Source organism: Bufo gargarizans, chromosome 8, assembly GCF_014858855.1.
Source record: "Bufo gargarizans isolate SCDJY-AF-19 chromosome 8, ASM1485885v1, whole genome shotgun sequence".
Taxonomy (NCBI): Eukaryota; Metazoa; Chordata; class Amphibia; order Anura; family Bufonidae; genus Bufo; species Bufo gargarizans.
In genome coordinates, this window is record NC_058087.1 from 192,405,109 (window position 1) to 192,424,282 (window position 19,174).

At 56.4% G+C, this 19,174-nt stretch overlaps 2 protein-coding genes across 5 annotated transcripts in view; one reads left to right on the forward strand and one right to left on the reverse strand.

The window, feature by feature from the left end:
• RNF40 (ring finger protein 40) overlaps positions 1-10,798 on the reverse strand; it is a 35,937-nt gene extending 25,139 nt beyond the window's left edge. For all 3 annotated transcript variants that reach the window (XM_044303083.1, XM_044303082.1, XM_044303081.1), the window contains exon 1: positions 10,719-10,798. The gene's annotated coding sequence lies outside the window, so the exon portion shown is untranslated. The remainder of the gene's footprint in view (positions 1-10,718) is intronic.
• Positions 10,799-10,855: 57 nt separating this feature from the next.
• On the forward strand, positions 10,856-16,264 carry CFAP119 (cilia and flagella associated protein 119). Of its 2 annotated transcripts, XM_044303085.1 has the most exons (8): positions 10,856-11,005; positions 14,517-14,548; positions 15,099-15,164; positions 15,247-15,416; positions 15,492-15,562; positions 15,637-15,753; positions 15,829-15,899; positions 15,976-16,264. In XM_044303085.1, the coding sequence occupies exons 1-7, from the start codon at positions 10,961-10,963 to the stop codon at positions 15,880-15,882; spliced, it is 555 nt and encodes a 184-aa protein (XP_044159020.1). In that variant the 5' UTR covers positions 10,856-10,960; the 3' UTR covers positions 15,883-15,899; positions 15,976-16,264. The 2 variants fall into 2 exon arrangements, with proteins under 2 accessions (XP_044159020.1, XP_044159019.1); XM_044303084.1 differs by lacking the exon at positions 15,976-16,264 and having other exon boundaries at positions 15,829-15,965.
• The last annotated feature ends 2,910 nt before the right edge of the window (positions 16,265-19,174 follow it).

Consider the following 19,174-nt stretch of genomic DNA (forward strand, 5'->3'; position numbering starts at 1 on the left):
TCAGAACGCTATGTTATTAGATATACATGGTCCTCCCCGACTCAGGATGCTGTTATTAGATAAACATGGTCCTCCCCGGCTCAGGACACTATGTTATTAGTTATACATGGTCCTCCCAGGCTCAGGACGCTATGTTATTAGTTATACATGGTCCTCTCCGGCTCAAGACGCTGTTATTAGTTATACATGGTCCTCCCCGGCTCCGGACACTATGTTATTAGTTATACATGGTCCTCTCCGGCTCAAGACACTGTTATTAATTATACATGGTCCTCCCCGGCTCAGGACGCTATGTTATTAGTTATACATGGTCCTCCCGGCTCAGGACGCTATGTTATTAGTTATACATGGTCCTCCCCGGCTCCGGACACTATGTTATTAGATATACATGGTCCTCCCCGGCTCAGGACGCTGTTATTAGTTATACATGGTCCTCCCCGGCTCAGGACGCTATGTTATTAGTTATACATGGTCCTCCCCGGCTCAGGACGCTATGTTATTAGTTATACATGGTCCTCCCCGGCTCAGGACGCTGTTATTAGATATACATGGTCCTCCCGGGTCAGGACGCTGTTATTAGTTATACATGGTCCTTCCCGGCTCAGGATGCTGTTATTAGATATACATGGTCCTCCCGGCTCAGGACGCTGTGTTATTAGTTATACATGGTCCTCCCGGCTCAGGACGCTGTGTTATTAGTTATACATGGTCCTCCCCGGCTCAGGACGCTGTTATTAGATAAACATGGTCCTCCCGGGTCAGGACGCTGTTATTAGTTATACATGGTCCTCCCCGGCTTAGGACGCTGTTATTAGTTATACCTGGTCCTCCCGGCTCAGAACGCTATGTTATTAGATATACATGGTCCTCCCCGACTCAGGATGCTGTTATTAGTTATACATGGTCCTCCCCAGCTCAGGACGCTATGTTATTAGTTATACATGGTCCTCCGGGGTCAGGACGCTGTTATTAGTTATACATGGTCCTTCCCGGCTCAGGATGCTGTTATTAGATATACATGGTCCTCCCCGGCTCAGGAAGCAGTTATTAGAAATACATGGTCCTCCCGTCTCAGGACGCTGTTATTAGATATACATGGTCCTCCCCGGCTCAGGACGCTGTTATTAGTTATACATGGTCCTCCCGGGTCAGGACGCTGTTATTAGTTATACATGGTCCTCCCCGGCTTAGGACGCTGTGTTATTAGATATACATGGTCCTCCCGGCTCAGGACGCCGTTATTAGTTATACATGGTCCTTCCCGGCTCAGGAAGCCGTTATTAGAAATACATGGTCCTCTCCGGCTCAGGACGCTGTTATTAGATATACATGGTCCCCCCGGCTCAGGACGCTGTTATTAGATATACATGGTCCTCCCCGGCTCAGGACGCTGTTATTAGATATACATGGTCCCCCCGGCTCAGGACGCTGTTATTAGATATACATGGTCCTTCCGGCTCAGGACGCTGTTATTAGATATACATGGTCCTCCCCGGCTCAGGACGCTGTTATTAGTTATACATGGTTGTGGCGAAACCAACCTCGCCACTGGGTTTTGGTGGGGGCTGTTTAAAAGCCTCTTGCCTCAGGATTATGGCCCATAGTAACTTTAAAGGAGAAGACAGACCGGCCGCACAGCTTAAATCTGTCTGTGGAATTGTATTTTATGTTATTATGCGTTCGGGTAAATTGTATGTTATGTGAGGCACCCAGATAGCTAATAGTATTGTATTTGTGTATTCTGAGTGCCATTCACCTAATGATATGCACTCAGACTTGAGCTATCTGGGGATATGTTAAATGTCTGTGTTTGCTGTGGGGGTGTGCCATTGTGTGTTTGGGTGGTGATGTCTGTCCTGTTGTCTCCACATGTGTATTGGCGATCTCCCTTTGTCCTGAGAGATAATTGGATTGCCCTCGGTTGTCTCTGGGACAGAGAGGAGGAAACCATGATGCATTGTGGGGATATGTTGTATCTGTTCTGTGTCGCAGTCTCCCTTCTGGTCCTCTGGGGGGCGGGAACGATTGGTTGCTGTATTTACATTGTGTGTGTTGTGAATTACTGATTGGTTGGATTTCAAAACCCTGTGGGCAGTACTATGTTTGGTTTTTATCAATAAAAGAGGCTGTACTTGAAGTACAGTCAGATCACTGCTGACCCTCAACACGGAGCCTTGTCTCGTTATTGGGGGGATTCCCTGTATGCTGTTGGAGACTGATTGCCAGGAGTGTAAGCGGACTGAATGCTTTTCCTGTTCGTCTGCTGACAGCTATTTGCGAGGTTCCAGTTTGGAGTGCTATTTTGTATCCAGTTCGGGAGGTTGGTGTTCTGCAGTAGCTGTGCCTGCATCTCGGAAAGGGGCATATCGCCTAAACGGATTTTAACCCCTTGTCTGCTGAAACGGTGCCGTTACATTGGTGGCAGCAGTGGGATCGTTCCTACAGCCAGAAGGACAGCTACAGGAGACACCATTTCTTTGGATTTTACAATTTAAGGGCAACGCATGTCTCAGTACAGCGACCCTAAAAGCACCAGGATGGAACCAGCAGTGGAGTACAGATACTCTGTGGAGGAATTTGACCGTATGATGTGGTTGCGGCTGAACTTCTTCGGACCCAATCCAGCTGAGAAATACGTGAAGTTCGTGAGGAGTCTAGTGTCTAAGACCCTACTATACCGGGCAGAAGGTGACGGTCAGCTGCCACGTTGGGTGGACCTCCATCGGAAGTTACGGTTGCGGGACAGTGGGAGCCCAGTCTCCATTCCCCAGCGGCAGTATGAAGTGCAGGGAGGGGAGAGCAGCGGCCTCCCTCCCCAGCGGCAGGCTGAGTTACAGGGGGCAGAGGTAGTTGTTCCTGCCCCCCAGCAGCAGCATGATTTTTTGGGAATTGGGAGCCCAGTCTCCATTCCCCAGCGGCAGATGGAGTTACAGGGGGCAGAGACAGTCGGTCCTGTCCCCCAGCGGCAGAGTGTCCTACAGGGAATAGAGAGCCCAGTCTCCTTTCCCCAGCAGCAGGACACTGTATTGGGAGCGGAGGCGGTCGGTCGCCCTCCCCAGCGGCTGGAAGTATGTATGGGAGAGGAGCTCGTTACCCCTCTCCCCAGCGGCAGCTTAAAGCACCAGGGGGAGACAGTAAACCCCACAACTGTGCAGATGGGACCGTGGTCTCTGCACTTACAGCACAGGGGATAGGGACAGTTGTTCCTGCCCCCCAGCAACAGGGCAGTTTATCCAAAGGGGAGACAGTCGGTTTCCCCCTCCAACAACCAGACTCCAACCAGGCTTCTTCCGTGGTAACGCTGGTACCAGGGCAGAGTACCGCTGATCCCTGCCCACAAAGCAACCTCCGCTCCAAGCCAGGGAGCAACTCAGAGACCGGGAGTACCAGCTACCAATATAACCTTGGTGGATTCACTGGACAGAGACAGCCTACTAAATTCTACAGGTCCAGTATTGGGTTGTGGGTGGGCTGCCAGACTAACTCAGGTACCGACCGGCGTGAGGTCAGGTATCTGGTTAGTCTTCCCTGGGGGGGGGGGGGAGATGTGTGGCGAAACCAACCTCGCCACGGTGTTTTGGAGGGGGCTGTTTGAAGGCCTCTTGCCTCAGGATTATGGCCCATAGTAACTTTTAAACCCCTGAACCTATTCCAGGGAATTTTGGATAGGTTTGTCCCCCAAGTTATACTGTTTAAATTGATGTTAGTTATATGTATGGACAATGTAACCTCACAAAGTTGTAACAACTTATAATAAGTGTAACTTGTCAGCTTGGGAGGAATATGCTGGGTGTGGTTCTATTGTCCCATTGTCCCATTGTGTGTGTAAATGGTGATGTCTTTCCTGTTGTCCCCACATGTGTATTGGTGATCTCCCCTTTGTCCTGAGAGATAATTGGATTGTCTTCGGTCGTCTCCCAGGCAGAGAGGAGGAAACCATGATGCATTGTGGGGATATGTTGTATCTGTTCTGTGTCGCAGTCTCCCTTCTGGTCCTCTAGGGGGCGGGAACGATTGGTTGCTGTATTTACATTGTGTGTGTTGTGAATTACTGATTGGTTGGATTTCAAAACCCTGTGGGCAGTACTATGTTTGTTTTTTATCAATAAAAGAGGCTGTACTTGAAGTACAGTCAGACCACTGCTGACCCTCAAGACGGAGCCTTGTCTCGTTATTGGGGGGATTCCCTGTATGCTGTTGGAGACTGATTGCCAGGAGTGTAAGCTGACCGATACGCTTTTCCTGTTCGTCTGCCGGCAGCTATTCGCGAGGTTCCAGTTTGGAGTGCTATTTTGTATCCAGTTCGGGAGGTTGGTGTTCTGCAGTAGCTGTGCCTGCATCTCGGAAAGGGGCATATCGCCTATAGGGATTTTAACCCCTTGTCTGCTGAAACGGTGCCGTTACAATGGTCCTCCCCGGCTCAGGACGCTGTTATTAGTTATACATGGTCCTCCCCAGCTCAGGATGCTATGTTATTAGTTATACCTGGTCCTCCCGGGTCAGGACGCTGTTATTAGATATACATGGTCCTCCCCGGCTCAGGACGCTGTTATTAGTTATACCTGGTCCTCCCGGCTCAGAACGCTATGTTATTAGATATACATGGTCCTCCCCGACTCAGGACGCTGTGTTATTAGTTATACATGGTCCTCCCGGCTCAGGACGCTGTGTTATTAGATAAACATGGTCCTCTCCGGCTCCGGACACTATATTATTAGTTATACATGGTCCTCCCAGGCTCAGGACGCTATGTTATTAGTTATACATGGTCCTCTCCGGCTCAAGACGCTGTTATTAGTTATACATGGTCCTCCCCGGCTCCGGACACTATGTTATTAGTGATACATGGTCCTCCCAGGCTCAGGATGCTATGTTATTAGTTATACATGGTCCTCTCCGGCTCAAGACACTGTTATTAATTATACATGGTCCTCCCAGGCTCAGGACGCTGTTATTAGTTATACATGGTCCTCCCAGCTCAGGACGCTGTGTTATTAGTTATACATGGTCCTCCCGGCTCAGGACGCTGTGTTATTAGATAAACATGGTCCTCTCCGGCTCAGGACACTATATTATTAGTTATACATGGTCCTCTCCGGCTCCGGACACTATATTATTAGTTATACATGGTCCTCCCAGGCTCAGGACGCTATGTTATTAGTTATACATGGTCCTCTCCGGCTCAAGACGCTGTTATTAGTTATACATGGTCCTCCCCGGCTCCGGACACTATGTTATTAGTGATACATGGTCCTCCCAGGCTCAGGATGCTATGTTATTAGTTATACATGGTCCTCTCCGGCTCAAGACACTGTTATTAATTATACATGGTCCTCTCCGGCTCAGGACGCTATGTTATTAGATAAACATGGTCCTCCCCGGCTCAGGACGCTGTTATTAGTTATACCTGGTCCTCCCGGCTCAGAACGCTATGTTATTAGATATACATGGTCCTCCCCGACTCAGGATGCTGTTATTAGTTATACATGGTCCTCCCCAGCTCAGGACGCTATGTTATTAGTTATACCTGGTCCTCCCGGGTCAGGACGCTGTTATTAGATATACATGGTTCTCCCCGGCTCAGGACGCTGTTATTAGATATACATGGTCCTCCCGGGTCAGGACGCTGTTATTAGTTATACATGGTCCTCCTTGGCTCAGGACGCTGTTATTTGATATACATGGTCCTCCCCGGCTCAGGACGCTGTTATTAGTTATACATGGTTGTGGTGAAACCAACCTCGCCACTGGGTTTTGGAGAGGGCTGTTTAAAAGCCTCTTGCCTCAGGATTATGGCCCATAGTAACTTTAAAGGAGAAGACAGACCGGCCGCACAGCTTAAATCTGTCTGTGGAATTGTATTTTATGTTATTATGCGTTCGGTTACATTGTATGTTATGTGAGGGCACCCAGATAGCTAATATTATTGTATTTGTGTATTCTGAGTGCCATTCACCTAATGATATGCACTCAGACTTGAGCTATCTGGGGATATGTTACATGTCTGTGTTTGCTGTGGGGGTGTGCCATTGTGTGTTTGGGTGGTGATTCCTGTCCTGTTGTCTCCACATGTGTATTGGTGATCTCCCTTTGTCCTGAGAGATAATTGGATTGCCCTCGGTTGTCTCTGGGACAGAGAGGAGGAAACCATGATGCATTGTGGGGATGTGTTGTATCTGTCCTGTGTCGCAGTCTCCCTTCTGGTCCTCTAGGGGGCGGGAACGATTGGTTGCTGTATTTACATTGTGTGTGTTGTGAATTACTGATTGGTTGGATTTCAAAACCCTGTGGGCAGTACTATGTTTGTTTTTTATCAATAAAAGAGGCTGTACTTGAAGTACAGTCAGAGCACTGCTGACCCTCAAGACGGAGCCTTGTCTCGTTATTGGGGGGATTCCCTGTATGCTGTTGGAGACTGATTGCCAGGAGTGTAAGCTGACTGATTGGATGCTTTTCCTGTTCGTCTGCCGGCAGCTATTCGCGAGGTTCCAGTTTGGAGTGCTATTTTGTATCCAGTTCGGGAGGTTGGTGTTCTGCAGTAGCTGTGCCTGCATCTCGGAAAGGGGCATATCGCCTAAACGGATTTTAACCCCTTGTCTGCTGAAACGGTGCCGTTACAATGGTCCTCCCCGGCTCAGGACGCTGTTATTAGTTATACATGGTCCTCCCGGCTCAGGATGCTATGTTATTAGATATACACGGTCCTCCCCGGCTCAGGACGCTGTTATTAGTTATACATGGTCCTCCCCGGCTCAGGACACTATGTTATTAGATATACATGGTCCTCCCAGGCTCAGGACGCTGTTATTAGTTATACATGGTCCTCCCGGCTCAGGACGCTGTGTTATTAGTTATACATGGTCCTCCCGGCTCAGGACGCTGTGTTATTAGATAAACATGGTCCTCTCCGGCTCCGGACACTATATTATTAGTTATACATGGTCCTCCCAGGCTCAGGACGCTATGTTATTAGTTATACACGGTCCTCTCCGGCTCAAGATCCTGTTATTAGTTATACATGGTCCTCCCCGGCTCCGGACACTATGTTATTAGTGATACATGGTCCTCCCAGGCTCCGGACACTATGTTATTAGTTATACATGGTCCTCTCCGGCTCAAGACACTGTTATTAATTATACATGGTCCTCCCCGGCTCAGGACGCTATGTTATTAGATATACATGGTCCTCCCCGGCTCAGGACGCTATGTTATTAGTTATACATGGTCCTCCCCGGGTCAGGACGCTGTTATTAGACATACATGGTCCTCCCCGGGTCAGGACGCTGTTATTAGATATACATGGTCCTCCCCGGGTCAGGACGCTGTTATTAGATATACATGGTCCTCCCCGGGTCAGGACGCTGTTATTAGATATACATGGTCCTCCCGGCTCAGGACGCTGTTATTAGTTATACATGGTCCTCCCGGCTCAGGACGCTGTTATTAGTTATACATGGTCCTCCCGGCTCAGGACGCTGTTATTAGTTATACATGGTCCTCCCCGGCTCAGGATGCTGTTATTAGATATACATGGTCCTCCCGGCTCAGGACGCTGTTATTAGATATACATGGTCCTCCCCGGCTCAGGACGCTGTGTTATTAGTTATACATGGTCCTCCCCGGCTCAGGACGCTGTTATTAGATATACATGGTCCTCCCCGGCTCAGGACGCTGTTATTAGATATACATGGTCCTCCCCGACTCAGGACGCTGTTATTAGTTATACATGGTCCTCCCCGGCTCAGGACGCTGTTATTAGATATACATGGTCCTCCCGGCTCAGGACGCTGTTATTAGTTATACATGGTCCTCCCGGCTCAGGACGCTGTTATTAGATATACATGGTCCTCCCGGCTCAGGACGCTGTTATTAGTATACATGGTCCTCCCGGCTCAGGACGCTGTTATTAGTTATACATGGTCCTCCCGGCTCAGGACGCTGTTATTAGTTATACATGGTCCTCCCCGGCTCAGGACGCTGTGTTATTAGTTATACATGGTCCTCCCGGCTCAGGACGCTGTTATTAGATATACATGGTCCTCCCGGCTCAGGACGCTGTGTTATTAGTTATACATGGTCCTCCCCGACTCAGGACGCTGTTATTAGATATACATGGTCCTCCCGGCTCAGGACGCTGTTATTAGATATACATGGCCCTCCCGGCTCAGGACGCTGTTATTAGATATACATGGTCCTCCCGGCTCAGGACGCTGTTATTAGATATACATGGTCCTCCCGGCTCAGGACGCTGTTATTAGATATACATGGTCCTCCCGGCTCAGGACGCTGTAATTAGATATACTTGGTCCTCCCGGCTCAGGACGCTGTTATTAGTTATACATGGTCCTCCCGGCTCAGGACGCTGTTATTAGTTATACATGGTCCTCCCGGCTCAGGACGCTGTTATTAGTTATACATGGTCCTCCCCGGCTCAGGACGCTGTTATTAGTTATACATGGTCTCTCCCGGCTCAGGACGCTGTTATTAGATATACATGGTCCTCCCCGCTCAGGACGCTGTTATTAGTTATACATGGTCCTCCCCGGCTCAGGACGCTGTTATTAGATATACATGGTCCTCCCGGCTCAGGACGCTGTTATTAGATATACATGGTCCTCCCCGGCTCAGGACGCTGTTATTAGTTATACCTGGTCCTCCCGGCTCAGGATGCTGTTATTAGTTATACATGGTCCTCCCCGGCTCAGGACGCTGTTATTAGATATACATGGTCCTCCCGGCTCAGGACGCTGTTATTAGATATACATGGTCCTCCCCGGCTCAGGACGCTGTTATTAGTTATACCTGGTCCTCCCGGCTCAGGACGCTGTTATTAGATATACATGGTCCTCCCCGACTCAGGACGCTGTTATTAGATATACATGGTCCTCCCGGCTCAGGACGCTGTTATTAGATATACATGGTCCTCCCGGCTCAGGACGCTGTTATTAGATATACATGGTCCTCCCCGGCTCAGGACGCTGTTATTAGTTATACCTGGTCCTCCCGGCTCAGGACGCTGTTATTAGTTATACATGGTCCTCCCGGCTCAGGACGCTGTGTTATTAGTTATACATGGTCCTCCCCGACTCAGGACGCTGTTATTAGATATACATGGTCCTCCCGGCTCAGGACGCTGTTATTAGATATACATGGTCCTCCCGGCTCAGGACGCTGTTATTAGTTATACATGGTCCTCCCGGGTCAGGACGCTGTTATTAGTTATACATGGTCCTCCCGGCTCAGGACGCTGTTATTAGATATACATGGTCCTCCCGGCTCAGGACGCTGTTATTAGATATACATGGTCCTCCCGGGCTCAGGACGCTATGTTATTAGTTATACATGGTCCTCCCCGGCTCAGGACGCTGTGTTAATAGTTATACATGGTCCTCCCCTGCTCAGGACGCCGTTATTAGATATACATGGTCCTCCCGGCTCAGGACGCTGTTATTAGATATACATGGTCCTCCCCGGCTCAGGACGCTGTTATTAGATATACATGGTCCTCCCCGGCTCAGGACACTATGTTATTAGATATACATGGTCCTCCCGGGTCAGGACGCTGTTATTAGTTATACATGGTCCTCCCGGCTCAGGACGCTGTTATTAGATATACATGGTCCTCCCGGGTCAGGACGCTGTTATTAGATATACATGGTCCTCCCGGGTCAGGACGCTGTTATTAGATATACATGGTCCTCCCGGGTCAGGACGCTATGTTATTAGATATACATGGTCCTCCGGTCAGGACGCTATCGGTCAGGACGCTAGGTGTTATTAGATATACATGGTCCTCCCGGCTCAGGACGCTGTTATTAGATATACATGGTCCTCCCGGCTCAGGACGCTGTTATTAGATATACATGGTCCTCCCCGGCTCAGGACGCTGTTATTAGATATACATGGTCCTCCCCGGCTCAGGACGCTGTTATTAGATATACATGGTCCTCCCCGGCTCAGGACGCTGTTATTAGATATACATGGTCCTCCCCGGCTCAGGACGCTGTTATTAGATATACATGGTCCTCCCGGGTCAGGACGCTATGTTATTAGATATACATGGTCCTCCGGGTCAGACCTATGTTATTAGATATTGTACTCCGGTCAGGACGCTATGTTATTAGATATACATGGTCCTCCCGGCTCAGGACGCTGTTATTAGATATACATGGTCCTCCCGGCTCAGGACGCTGTTATTAGATATACATGGTCCTCCCCGGCTCAGGACGCTGTTATTAGATATACATGGTCCTCCCCGGCTCAGGACGCTGTTATTAGATATACATGGTCCTCCCCGGCTCAGGACGCTGTTATTAGATATACATGGTCCTCCCCGGCTCAGGACGCTGTTATTAGATATACATGGTCCTCCCCGGCTCAGGACGCTGTTATTAGATATACATGGTCCTCCCGGCTCAGGACGCTGTTATTAGTTATACATGGTCCTCCCGGCTCAGGACGCTGTGTTATTAGTTATACATGGTCCTCCCCGACTCAGGACGCTGTTATTAGATATACATGGTCCTCCCCGGCTCAGGACGCTGTTATTAGATATACATGGTCCTCCCGGCTCAGGACGCTGTTATTAGATATACATGGCCCACACATATTACAGCCGCAGTAACACGGACCCTCCGCCCGCGGGACGCACGCACGGGACACGACCATTCACCACACGCACAGATCTGAGAAGTAAATGACGATGTTATCCCACTTACATTCTCCGCCATCTTCCATCAGGACAGCCGGAAGTAACCCGCAATTCTCTGCGCAGGCGCGCTGACCACCAGCAGGCGTTACGTCACGTCCTCCAGCCGAAGCGTTACACTGAAAGGCTATTGGCTCCTGTCAGTGTCAGTTTTAAGACTCTTAGATGCTATTGGCTGGATGATTCTGAGCCCGCCCACTCTCCGTTACTCATAGTAACTTGGTTGTCGTGGAGACAAGACGCCGAGTCGCGATGTTTGCTGAGAGCGGGAGTCCCGGGATGGAAGCTCTGCGCCCGGTGAGTGAGAGCTGGGCCGTGTGTGACTGCGACCCGATGAAGGGGGCCCCGGGGGTCTGTCTCCTCCTCTGTCCCCCTGAGAGGGGGGGGGTCTGTCTCCTCCTCTGTCCCCCTGAGAGGGGGGAGTCTATCTCCTCCTCTGTCCCCCTGAGAGGGGGGAGTCTATCTCCTCCTCTGTCCCCCCGGGAGGGGGGGGGGGGGGGGGGGGTCTGTCTTCTCCTTTGTCCCCCTGAGAGGGGATTCTGTCTCCTCCTCTGTCCCCCTGGGGAGTCTATCTTATCTTCTCCTCTGTCCCCCTGAGAGGGGGGGGGGGGTCTGTCTCCTCCTCTGTCCCCCTGTGAGAGGGGGGGCTGTCTCCTCCTCTGTCCCCCTGTGAGAGGGGGGGCTGTCTCCTCCTCTGTCCCCCTGTGAGAGGGGGGGCTGTCTCCTCCTCTGTCCCCCTGTGAGAGGGGGGGCTGTCTCCTCCTCTGTCCCCCTGTGAGAGGGGGTTCTGTCTCCTCCTCTGTCCCCCTGGGGAGTCTATCTTCTCCTCTGTCCCCCTGAGAGGGGGGGGGGTCTGTCTCCTCCTCTGTCCCCCTGTGAGAGGGGGGGGTCTGTCTCCTCCTCTGTCCCCCTGTGAGAGGGGGGGGTCTGTCTCCTCCTCTGTCCCCCTGTGAGAGGGGGGGCTGTCTCCTCCTCTTTCCCCCTGTGAGAGGGGGGGGGGGGTCTGTCTCCTCCTCTGTCCCCCTGTTGAGAGGGGGGGCTGTCTCCTCCTCTGTCCCCCTGTGAGAGGGGGGGCTGTCTCCTCCTCTGTCCCCCTGTGAGAGGGGGGGCTGTCTCCTCCTCTGTCCCCCTGTGAGAGGGGGGGCTGTCTCCTCCTCTGTCCCCCTGTGAGAGGGGGGCTGTCTCCTCCTCTGTCCCCTGTGAGAGGGGGGGGCTGTCTCCTCCTCTGTCCCCCTGTGAGAGGGGGGGGCTGTCTCCTCCTCTGTCCCCCTGTGAGAGGGGGGGCTGTCTCCTCCTCTGTCCCCCTGTGAGAGGGGGGGCTGTCTCCTCCTCTGTCCCCCTGTGAGAGGGGGGGCTGTCTCCTCCTCTGTCCCCCTGTGAGAGGGGGTTCTGTCTCCTCCTCTGTCCCCCTGGGGAGTCTATCTTCTCCTCTGTCCCCCTGAGAGGGGGGGGGGGTCTGTCTCCTCCTCTGTCCCCCTGTGAGAGGGGGGGTCTGTCTCCTCCTCTGTCCCCCTGTGAGAGGGGGGGGGGTCTGTCTCCTCCTCTGTCCCCCTGTGAGAGGGGGGGGGGTCTGTCTCCTCCTCTGTCCCCCTGTGAGAGGGGGGGCTGTCTCCTCCTCTGTCCCCCTGTGAGAGGGGGGGGCTGTCTCCCTCCTCTGTCCCCCTGTGAGAGGGGGGTCTGTCTCCTCCTCTGTCCCCCTGTGAGAGGGGGGGCGGGGTCTGTCTCCTCCTCTGTCCCCCTGTGAGAGGGGGGGGGGTCTGTCTCCTCCTCTGTCCCCTGTGAGAGGGGGGGGGGGTCTGTCTCCTCCTCTGTCCCCCTGTGAGAGGGGGGGCTGTCTCCTCCTCTGTCCCCCTGTGAGAGGGGGGGCTGTCTCCTCCTCTGTCCCCCTGTGAGAGGGGGGGCTGTCTCCTCCTCTGTCCCCCTGTGAGAGGGGGGGCTGTCTCTTCCTCTGTCCCCCTGTGAGAGGGGGTTCTGTCTCCTCCTCTGTCCCCCTGGGGAGTCTATCTTCTCCTCTGTCCCCCTGAGAGGGGGGGGGGGGGTCTGTCTCCTCCTCTGTCCCCCTGTGAGAGGGGGGGCTGTCTCCTCCTCTGTCCCCCTGTGAGAGGGGGGGCTGTCTCCTCCTCTGTCCCCCTGTGAGAGGGGGGGCTGTCTCCTCCTCTGTCCCCCTGTGAGAGGGGGGGCTGTCTCCTCCTCTGTCCCCCTGTGAGAGGGGGGGCTGTCTCCTCCTCTGTCCCCCTGTGAGAGGGGGGGGTCTGTCTCCTCCTCTGTCCCCCTGTGAGAGGGGGGGGCTGTCTCCTCCTCTGTCCCCCTGTGAGAGGGGGGGCTGTCTCCTCCTCTGTCCCCCTGTGAGAGGGGGTTCTGTCTCCTCCTCTGTCCCCCTGGGGAGTCTATCTTCTCCTCTGTCCCCTGAGAGGGGGGGGGGGTCTGTCTCCTCCTCTGTCCCCCTGTGAGAGGGGGGGGTCTGTCTCCTCCTCTGTCCCCCTGTGAGAGGGGGGGCTGTCTCCTCCTCTTTCCCCCTGTGAGAGGGGGGGGGGTCTGTCTCCTCCTCTGTCCCCCTGTGAGAGGGGGGGCTGTCTCCTCCTCTGTCCCCCTGTGAGAGGGGGGGCTGTCTCCTCCTCTGTCCCCCTGTGAGAGGGGGGGCTGTCTCCTCCTCTGTCCCCCTGTGAGAGGGGGGGCTGTCTCCTCCTCTGTCCCCCTGTGAGAGGGGGGGCTGTCTCCTCCTCTGTCCCCCTGTGAGAGGGGGGGCTGTCTCCTCCTCTGTCCCCCTGTGAGAGGGGGGGGTCTGTCTCCTCCTCTGTCCCCCTGTGAGAGGGGGGGGCTGTCTCCTCCTCTGTCCCCCTGTGAGAGGGGGGCTGTCTCCTCCTCTGTCCCCCTGTGAGAGGGGGGGCTGTCTCCTCCTCTGTCCCCCTGTGAGAGGGGGTTCTGTCTCCTCCTCTGTCCCTCTGGGGAGTCTATCTTCTCCTCTGTCCCCCTGAGAGGGGGGGGGGGTCTGTCTCCTCCTCTGTCCCCTGTGAGAGGGGGGGGTCTGTCTCCTCCTCTGTCCCCTGTGAGAGGGGGGGGGGGGTCTGTCTCCTCCTCTGTCCCCCTGTGAGAGGGGGGGCTGTCTCCTCCTCTGTCCCCCTGTGAGAGGGGGGGCTGTCTCCTCCTCTGTCCCCCTGTGAGAGGGGGGCGGGGTCTGTCTCCTCCTCTGTCCCCCTGTGAGAGGGGGGGGGTTCTGTCTTCTCCTCTGTCCCCCCGGGGGGGGGGGGGGGGTTCTGTCTGCTCCTCTGCCCCCCCGGGAGGGGGAGGGGGGGTTCTGTCCCCCCCGGGAGGGAGGGGGGGGTTTCTGTCCCCCCCGGGAGGGAGGGGGGGGGTTTGTCTTCTCCTCTGTCCCCCTGAGAGGAGGGGGTTCTGTCTCCTCCTCTGTCCCCCTGAGAGGAGGGGGTTCTGTCTCCTCCTCTGTCCCCCTGAGAGGAGGGGGTTCTGTCTCCTCCTCTGTCCCCTGAGAGGAGGGGTTCTGTCTCCTCCTCTGTCCCCCTGAGAGGAGGGGGTTCTGTCTCCTCCTCTGTCCCCCTGAGAGGGGGTTCTGTCTCTCTCTGTCCCCTGAGAGGTTCTGTCTTCTCCTCTGTCCCCCTGAGAGGGGGTTCTGTCTTCTCCTCTGTCCCCCTGAGAGGGGGTTCTGTCTTCTCCTCTGTCCCCCTGAGAGGGGGTTCTGTCTTCTCCTCTGTCCCCCTGAGAGGGGGTTCTGTCTTCTCCTCTGTCCCCCTGGGGGGGGGGGTTGTTTCTACAATGTTCTTAATAAAAACATATATATATTTATTTATTTTAGGTAACGAAAGCAAAATCCAAAATCCTTGTCTGGTAAATTTATTGTGCTCTATCAGGTGCCCCTCCCCCGCTGCCTGCCTCCAGCACCGCCCCCTGTGCCCCTCCCCCTGGCTCCAGCGCCCCTTTCCATGCCTCCAGTGCTGCCCCATGTGCCCCTACCCTACTGCCTGCTTCCAGCGCTCCTTCCCGTGCCTCCATCACTGCTGCCTGCCTCTAGCGCCGCCGCCCCCTGTGCCCCTCCCCCTGGCTCCAGCGCCCCTTTCCCTGCCTCCAGTGCTGCCCCATGTGCCCCTACCCTACTGCCTGCTTCCAGTGCTCCTTCCCGTGCCTCCATCGCTGCTGCCTGCCTCTAGTGCCCCTACCCGTTTCCAGTGCCGCCCCCCTGTGCCCCTACCCGTTTCCAGTGCCGCCCCCCTGTGCCCCTACCCGTTTCCAGCACCACCCCCTGTGCCCCTACCCGTTTCCAGCACCGCCCCCTGTGCCCCTACCCATTTCCAGCGCCGCCCCCTGTGCCCCTACCCGTTTCCAGCACAGCCCCCTGTGCCCCTCCCCCGCTGTCTTCATCCGGATTTTGGTCTCTTAGGAAGGATGTGACGGTCCGTGACTTGGAGAGGCTGGAGCGCGCCCAGAGTGATGACGACCTCCGCAGGTATGGTGACGTCACCTCTGCCCCGCCGCCCCCCCCCCCCCCCCCGTCTGTCCCCGTCCTCAGCAGATGTCGTCTCTTCCAGGGCCCTTTCGGAATGGCTGCATGTGGAGGACGGCCTCTGTGAGCCTCGCGCCTCGGCCCTGCGGGACCTGTATTACTACACCGTGCGCTTCTGCTGGGACCGCGGGTTCAGCCGGGAGCAGACGTCCTGTGTGTTCTCCGTGGTGAAGGAGACGCATGCGGCCTGTGTAGGTGAGGCGCACAGAAGAGGCACATGAGGTATTCCCCACAACCTCTCGCCCTCATCTAATGCTGCTTTCTTCCTAGGGTCACCCCTAGGGAATGTCGCCGAGTGTTACCGCCACTTCCAGGACCTGCTCCTGTGTCACGCTGTGCATGTAAGTTACGTGTGGTGAGGACGTGTCCGGCTTCCTGCGCCGCTCGCACTCACACGTTTGCTTTGGTCCTGCAGCGGCCTCCGTCCAGCATCAGCCTCTTCTCCGCCCAGCAGCTTCTGCTCATCTCCGACTATATGGTGACGACGTATTTCCGCCACTTCAAGCTGTATAAATACGTGTTTACTCCTCAGGTAAGGGGGGGGGGGGGGGGGCGAGCGAGCCGACGCTGAGACCCCCGTTACCTGACGCCACTCTCTGACTTACAGGTGAATTTAGACCTCACAGTCACTTATGACGGAAGGTGTGGATGGCAGCAGTGAAGACTGGCACCGCAGAGGTGGGAACACGTGTGGTGACTTTCAGGGGCGCACTGCTGCACTTGGTAATATGTTCCCCCCCCCCCCCCCCCTCAGGGAGATAATGACGGAGACTGAGGCGCTGCAGCGGGAGAGCCATGCGAGTCTTCACCGCCTTCCATCAGCGAGACGCCCGTGAAAGCGGACCTCCGACCATCGCCTGACACCTCGGGGGCATCTCTGCTTGTCCACATTTTTGCAGTCGTCCTCATTACACTTGGGTCTTCCTCTCCGCTCGCGGGCGTCAGTAAGAAGTGGTCACGGCTCTCGGGCGTCACACAGCCAGAAAAACTGTTCACCCTTTCTGACAGATTGGCTCAATATTTGTAATAAAGGTCAATTGAAAAGCCGAAAATGAGTGACATGCAATCATAAAAAATTGCCTTGGAAGGCGTCCATAGCCTGTAAGGGGCACGACCACGAGAATTCACCAGAAATCAAGAAGATCCCAGCACCTGCTCCAGATCCTCCTGATCCGTTTTCTATAATAAATCCCAAAACATCCGTGTAACAGATCCTCTGCTTCACAGGACCTCCGCCTCACTGTCCTGTGTCTGGCTGCAGCAGGAGCCTGCCCCCCCCATGCCTGCTCTGCCGCAGGAGCCTGACTGCCCCCCCCCCCAATGCCCGCTCTGCCGCAGGAGCCTGCCCACCCCCCAATGCCCGCTCTGCCGCAGGAGCCTGACTGCCCCCCCCCATGCCCACTCTGCCGCAGGAGCCTGCCTGCCCCCCCAATGCCCGCTCTGCCGCAGGAGCCTGCCTGCCCCCCCAATGCCCGCTCTGCCGCAGGAGCCTGCCCCCCCCCCCCCCAATGCCCGCTCTGCCGCAGGAGCCTGCCTCCCCCCCAATGCCCGCTCTGCCGCAGGAGCCTGCCTCCCCCCCAATGCCCGCTCTGCAGCAGGAGCCTGCCCCCCCCCCCATGCCCGCTCTGCAGCAGGAGCCTGCCTCCCCCCCATGCCCGCTCTGCAGCAGGAGCCTGCCCCCCCCAATGCCCGCTCTGCAGCAGGAGCCTGCCCCCCATGCCCGCTCTGCAGCAGGAGCCTGCCCCCCCCCAATGCCCGCTCTGCCGCAGGAGCCTGCCCACCCCCCAATGCCCGCTCTGCCGCAGGAGCCTGCCTGCCCCCCCCCCATGCCCACTCTGCCGCAGGAGCCTGCCTGCCCCCCCAATGCCCGCTCTGCCGCAGGAGCCTGCCTGCCCCCCCAATGCCCGCTCTGCCGCAGGAGCCTGCCCCCCCCCAATGCCCGCTCTGCCGCAGGAGCCTGCCCCCCCCCCAATGCCCGCTCTGCCGCAGGAGCCTGCCTCCCCCCCAATGCCCGCTCTGCAGCAGGAGCCTGCCTCCCCCCCCATGCCCGCTCTGCAGCAGGAGCCTGCCTCCCCCCCCATGCCCGCTCTGCAGCAGGAGCCTGCCTCCCCCCCCATGCCCGCTCTGCAGCAGGAGCCTGCCCCCCCCAATGCCCGCTCTGCAGCAGGAGCCAGCACCCCCCCAATGCCCGCTCTGCAGCAGGAGCCTGCCTTCCCCCCCCCCCCCAATGCCCACTCTGCAGCAGGAGCCTGCCCCCCCCAATGCCCGCTCTGCAGCAGGAGCCTGCCCCCCCCCCCCCCCAATAATGTCCGCTCTGCAGCAGGAGTCCCCCCCCCCCCCCAATAATGCCCGCTCTGCAGCAGGAGTCCCCCCCCCCCCCCCCAATGCCCGCTCTGCCGCAGGAGCCTGCCCCCCCCCCCAATGCCCGCTCTGCAGCAGGAGCCTGCCCCCCCCCAATGCCCGCTCTGCAGCAGGAGCCAGCACCACCCCCCCCCAATGCCCGCTCTGCAGCAGGAGCCTGCCCCCCCCCCCCCCCAATAATGTCCGCTCTGCAGCAGGAGTCCCCCCCCCCCAATAATGCCCGCTCTGCAGCAGGAGTCCCCCCCCCCCCAATGCCCGCTCTGCCGCAGGAGCCTGCCCCCCCCCAATGCCCGCTCTGCCGCAGGAGCCTGCCCCCCCCCAATGCCCGCTCTGCAGCAGGAGCCTGCCTCCCCCCCCATGCCCGCTCTGCAGCAGGAGCCTGCCTCCCCCCCCATGCCCGCTCTGCAGCAGGAGCCTGCCTCCCCCCCCATACCCGCTCTGCAGCAGGAGCCTGCCCCCCCCCCAATGCCCGCTCTGCAGCAGGAGCCAGCACCCCCCCCCCCAATGCCCGCTCTGCAGCAGGAGCCTGCCTTCCCCACTCTGCAGCAGGAGCCAGCACCCCCCCCCCAATGCCCGCTCTGCAGCAGGAGCCTGCCCCCCCCCCCCAATAATGTCCGCTCTGCAGCAGGAGCCTGCCCCCCCCCCCCCCCCAATAATGTTCGCTCTGCAGCAGGAGCCTGCCCCCCCAATAATGTCCGCTCTGCAGCAGGAGTCCCCCCCCCCATAATGCCCGCTCTGCAGCAGGAGTCCCCCCCCCCCCCAATAATGCCCGCTCTGCAGCAGGAGTCCCCCCCCCCAATGCCCGCTCTGCCGCAGGAGCCTGCCCCCCCCCCATGCCCGCTCTGCCGCAGGAGCCTGCCCCCCCCCCAATGCCCGCTCTGCAGCAGGAGCCTGCCCCCCCCAATGCCCGCTCTGCAGCAGGAGCCTGCCCCCCCCAATGCCCGCTCTGCAGCAGGAGCCTGCCCCCCCCAATGCCCGCTCTGCAGCAGGAGCCTGCCCCCCCCCAATGCCCGCTCTGCAGCAGGAGCCTGCCCCCCCCCATGCCCGCTCTGCAGCAGGAGCCTGCCCCCTCAATGGCTTTCACACTAGCCTTTTTCTGGATCCGGCGGGGCTCTGCAAAAACGCTTCTGTTACTGATAAAACTACCGCCTGCATCCGTCATGACGGATCTGTTTGTATTATCTGTAACATGGCCAAGACGTCATGAACTCCATCGAAAGTCAATGGGAGACGGATCCGTTTTCTATTGTCTCAGAGAAAACGGATCCGTCTTTCTCTGCATCCCAGGACGGAAAGCAAACCGCACCGCGCTGCTCTCTAATATCAGAACGGAACACATGTTGGAGCGCTCCGTTCTGTTCAGTTACGTTTTGTCCCCACTGACAATGAATGGGGACAAAACAGAAGTTGTTTTTTTTTCGATATTGAGCCCCTATGACGGATCGCAATACCGGAAAATATTAACATTAGTGTGAAAGTCGCCTAAAGAAAACACATAAGGCAAGTCTGACAACAGCTCGACCACACACGCAAAAAAGTTATGGCTTTCTACTCGCCCTAACCCCATCTCGGTGCAAGAGTTTCCTTTATCA